This window comes from Myripristis murdjan, chromosome 9 (genome assembly GCF_902150065.1).
Source record: "Myripristis murdjan chromosome 9, fMyrMur1.1, whole genome shotgun sequence".
Lineage (NCBI taxonomy): Eukaryota > Metazoa > Chordata > Actinopteri > Holocentriformes > Holocentridae > Myripristis > Myripristis murdjan.
In genome coordinates, this window is record NC_043988.1 from 9,710,325 (window position 1) to 9,715,336 (window position 5,012).

The 5,012-nt window shown below is 43.8% G+C and overlaps 1 protein-coding gene across 1 annotated transcript; it reads right to left on the reverse strand.

Annotated features, from left to right (window-relative positions):
• Positions 1-496: 496 nt before the first annotated feature.
• On the reverse strand, positions 497-2,557 carry aplnra (apelin receptor a). The gene has a single exon (XM_030060322.1). The coding sequence runs from the start codon at positions 2,365-2,367 to the stop codon at positions 1,282-1,284; it is 1,086 nt and encodes a 361-aa protein (XP_029916182.1). The 5' UTR covers positions 2,368-2,557; the 3' UTR covers positions 497-1,281.
• Between the last annotated feature and the right edge of the window lie 2,455 nt (positions 2,558-5,012).

The following is a 5,012-nucleotide window of genomic DNA, read 5'->3' on the forward strand; positions in this document are numbered from 1 at the left end:
GTAAACCAAATGCAAGGCATTCATACCAAAGCTTCACCCCTCTGGGCGTACTTATCACTGAAATAACAGGATGGTGCAATGAAATCCTCTCCAGTGAAACCAGTGGAAAGACATCATGTTAAGTGAAAGAGGCAGCATGATTTGTCTTGAGTTTCTAGAGCCACAGACCTTTTCCTAAAAATCACTATTTAAACATAGTACTTATGTTTAAGAAAAGAAAAACCTTCCCCATCTTACTCCCTTCCTGTTTCTCCACTTTGTTCCTGCAAAATCACATTTTTTCAGTACCATTAATGCAAATGTAATACAATGGATTTCACAGTCACACACACACACAACCACACAAGAAGTTTTCTCAAGAAATATAAGAGATTTGGCTCATATAACACATCTTTAATACAGTAGTTAGTTACAATGATGTCAAAAATAAAAACATACACATCAATTTGGAACATGTATGAAGTTCCTTTTTGTCCTTTAGTGCCGGGACTAAACTCCAACACCCCTCACCCCCGTCCTCCCCCACCCCAGCCCCATTCCTGTTCCCTGACAACATTTGTCGACTGCCATCTGCCTGTCTGCCCCTGTCTCCTCCGCAAACTATATAATTAAGCTGCAACACCTTTTCTCCTCTTACACCCCCCCCTGCACCCCGGACTCCTTCCTACCTTCACAAACAACAAGCTTAAGAGGACCGTGCTCCGTTTCACTTCCCTGCACACATAACAGTTTTTTTTTTGACTCTGTTAATTTATCAAGTGCTTCTAAAACAAAACAGTAACAGATCTGTAAAATGCTACGGTATGAAAATACTGTACAGCTTTATGTATCACCCAGTGTAAACAGATTTCCATGTTATATAGAGTCAACTTGTAGCCACTCACAAATCTTAATATCAGTGTGGATTGTTAAAACCATAAGTCTGGTTCCTCTCACAGTAAAAATGACAACTTTTGCAGAGCAGGAGCAACAAAATAAAAATAGATTTTTTTTCTGAGAGTCTGAGGGATGAAGCAGCTAAGGAGCTCAGCCAGCTGGCTCTAGCTTCCCAAGTCCAGGGGTTCAAGTGTCCCGCCCAGAGCGTCTACCCCTCTCACCGCAGCATCAGAGGAAAACATAATGAAATTCATGACTGTGAGCAGTGACAATTCAAAGTTCATCATCTCATTCATGTCTTACCAGCTTTTGCACAACGGACACATAAAGTCTGGATTTTTACAAGTGTTCCAGTAGTTAGAGCCGGGACTGTCCCGCAGCCCTGCTCAACCTTTCCTCTCTCCTCTACACCTTGGTGGCCAGTGACTGAACCTCTGACTTCTGAGTCTGGGCGCTGAGTGTAGACGACATGGAGCTCATCTGGCCATGCATGGCCTTCTTCAGGTTGAGCAGGCACAGACATTGGGAACGAAAGCGCAGGTCAAAGAAGGCGTACAAGAACGGGTTGAGACAGCTGTTGACGTAGGCCAGGCAGGTAGCGTAGGGGTGCGCCAGCAGGAGGAAGCGCAGGAACCCGCAGGAGCTGGGAGCCAGGTTCAGGTAGGAGAGGGCGTCCATGCTCTTCAGCACATGAAAGGGCGTCCAGCAGATGGCAAAGACCACCACCAGTGTGGTGATAATCTTCAGCAGCCTCCTCTTCTTCTGGTCCTCCTTGCGCAGGTTGTTGAAGTGGCGTGTGACGGTGCAGCCGATGAAGCAGTAGAAGATGGTCATGGCCAGGAAGGGTAGGAGGAAGCCCAGGGCAGAGGAGGACAGGCTGAGCCCAGCGATCCACAGGAACTCATGCCTCCGGTTCATAGTCACCAGGCTGAAGTCCATGGCGCATGTGGTGCGGTTGCTGTTGAGGTCGTTCACGGTGGTGCGGAACAGCAGCGTGGGCAAAGCCAGCAGGCCTGACAGGAGCCAAATAGCACCCAGGGAGGCCAGCATGGTGCCTCGTGAACGCAGCCTGCTGCTGGACAGAGAATGCACAATGGCCAGGTAGCGGTCAAAGCTCAGGCAGGTGAGGCAGAAAACACTGGCGTACATGTTGACCAGCACAACATAGCTGCTGATCTTACACAGAGCCACACCAAAGGGCCAGTGGTAGCCCAGGGCTGTGTACACAGCCCAGAGAGGTAGGGTTACAACAAAGGTGAGGTCAGCCAGAGCCAGGTTGCCAATGTAGACATCTGCAGCCCGGCGCTTGGATTTGGATCTCCAGACGGTGAAGATGACGACCCCATTACCTGACAGGCCCAGGATGAAGATGAGCATGTACAGGACAGGGATGAGTGAGTAGGAAGGCTCCCACTCTGAGAAGTCACAATCAGTCTCATTGTCATCATAGTACTCATAGTTATCTCCATATTCCACAGTGGCAGCTTCCATGCTGAGGCTCTCTTGCAGTGGAAAATAAAAACAATTTAAAAATCCTTAGTTTTCAGAAAAGAAAGGGAGTCCTGTAAAATTCCAAGGATTCAGAAGCAGAGCTGGATCAATCAAGGCAAACAGTACTGTCAGCTGAGATCACAGGGTAAAAGAAGCTGGAGTTTCTTTAAAGTTGCCTGCAAGAGTTGGAGGAGAGGGCAGATTGTGTGTGAGAGTGAGGGCTGGTGCTGCCTGCCTTTTTAAACTCGGCCCTCCACACCCCTGGTTCCCTCCCAGGACGAACCCCCTCCCCCAGTAAAACATCCCGCAGCCTTCCCCTCCTCCTCTCTCACCTCTCCTGGCGCAGCAAGCCATCCCTCTGCCGGCGGGACGCCTCCACCCCGATACGCTCCCGTTCTCCTCAATGGAGACAAATTACAACAGAACTCACTGAAAAAAAAAAAAAAATCGAGTATATCATTGATTCTGAGGAGCCAGTGCAACAATCTCCGTATAAATTGTTCCCCAAGCAGCAGTTAAATGCAACAAAAAATAAACCCTTTGAAGTGATTTAGGCTATCCCAGTAGTTAAGGAGCTCTCAGTGAATTTTAATCGGAGGTTGTGGAAATAGCAGGTAAGAGTTTTATTTCTGCAGGTTCTGCTTGGCATGTCGGATGCATTGAAGACTAGCTCCATATGACTCCAAAATGTCTTTAAGTTACACTGTATAAGGTGTGTACATCAATAAAAAAAAAAAAAAAAATTAAGTCTGGTAAATTAAATTATTCATTTGAATGGAGTTTGGGATCTTCTTTCCGGAGCCGTCAATAATAATAATAATAATAATAATAATAATAATAATAATAATAGCTATTAGGCTATTATTTTTTATTATTCTTTGTAGTAGCAGCCTAGTGGAGATTGAAACTGATGTTGCTGTTAATTTTTGTTTAATTCTACAACCGTTTATGAACCAAAAATTGCAGGAGAGCAAGACAATGAATGGACTTCATCTGTCTCTCATTCCTCCAGCAAATGGAGCTCCTCAGGGTTTGATAATTGCTGTGGATGGTATGACTGATACGGCTAAATGAGAATGTAAACAGCCCTGAATGATATATTTGCCATGAGGTCTTGTCCCGTCAGGTCATACGAATTCCATTGTCTTGACATAAGCGACTGTCCGAACCAAATGTTGTATTCCATGTAATTATTTTTTATGGGGCTATGTTGGCTGGTATTTGTTTTGTAACACAATCACTTTACAGATACGCTGAGAAAATACAGAGATGGATAGATCAGGCTTTTTTTTTTTTTTTTTTTTTAACTTAATGTAAGCATTTAAGGTAGTAACTGTTTGATTTTATCTGACGGACAAAATGGGCTATTCAGAGATATGGGCAGAAAATGTTGATTTGGTGCAAGTCTGGAACAGGCCGGGGCAGGCAGGTCTGCCCTTTAACATCACAATTAGTCCAGTGAAAGGGTTGTCAAGGAGCGGATTCATCACATTTTGTCTATTTTTGTTAGTTTAAAAAAAGCCAAGTGCCCCCATAAAGCTTTAAAATGTTGCAGCTTAAACACCTTAGAAATATAGGACGAGTTGAAACGTGTCTTGGGAAGAGGAGTGCATAATTAGATCGACAATGAATATCAAACTGTTTGAAGATTAGATTAAATGTCGATGGGCAGCTCAAGGGAAGTGTGAATTCAATTCTCAAGTCTGGGGATTAATTTACACGATAAAAGGACAAGCAAACAAACAGGTTTAAACAAAAACAAAAGGGAAACTTCGCGTTGGCACCGTCTTTGTGCGAGGATGCAGTGACCTATGATCAAGAGTCACCTGGCCTGCCACGGAGGACAGCCGGCCTCAGCCTCATCCGCTGGGGAGTGACTGTTTATGTGCAGAATATTGTAGCATATATGCTGCTAGATTAACCGATGCAATTTATGATTATTACACGTGTGGAATGCAACCAAAAGAAACGAGCAAGTAACACACTGGATAATGATAGCTCAAGCAGGGAGGGGAATAAGACGGTCAAGTTTGATCATGAAAGATTCCGCACACACACACACACACACACACACACACACACACACACACACACACACACACACACACACACACACACACACATCACCTCCACCACCACCACCACCACCACAACCTGCACTATTCTATTACTTTTACTTTCAAATTTTTATTTATTTATTTAAAAAAAGGTTTGCTCTAGATTTTGCTGTAATATTTCTATCAGAACCAGGTTTACTTGCAAAATAAGTTTGCACATGCATGGAATATGATTGTGTTGTCCACATAGGTCACTTTACACAGAATGCAGCTCCAAAATCCTCTAACGTAATATATAAATCAAACAAGTTTGAATTCTAAGGAACAAGTCTCTTTAAAAGTATTAAGTTGTGACATCACATAATGCAGGGTAATATATACATAAATAACATACAGAATTTTTTTCCTGCTCAGTAGAGGCAACACATGAGTGTCTGCATACCCATGAACTGACCTGAGTGCAATTGAGTTTAACTTGTCCCCATTTTTAAAAATGATGATTTGCAGATTAGATACTGTTTTGATGTTGCATGTTGCATTTTTATCTATCAGCCATAAAGCTCTCCTCCAGGACTTTTTTAGTGGCTA

Excerpts from the sequence above, each read along its gene's own strand:
- aplnra (XM_030060322.1), bottom strand. The coding sequence starts at position 2,367 with ATGGAAGCTGCCACTGTGGAATATGGAGATAACTATGAGTACTATGAT.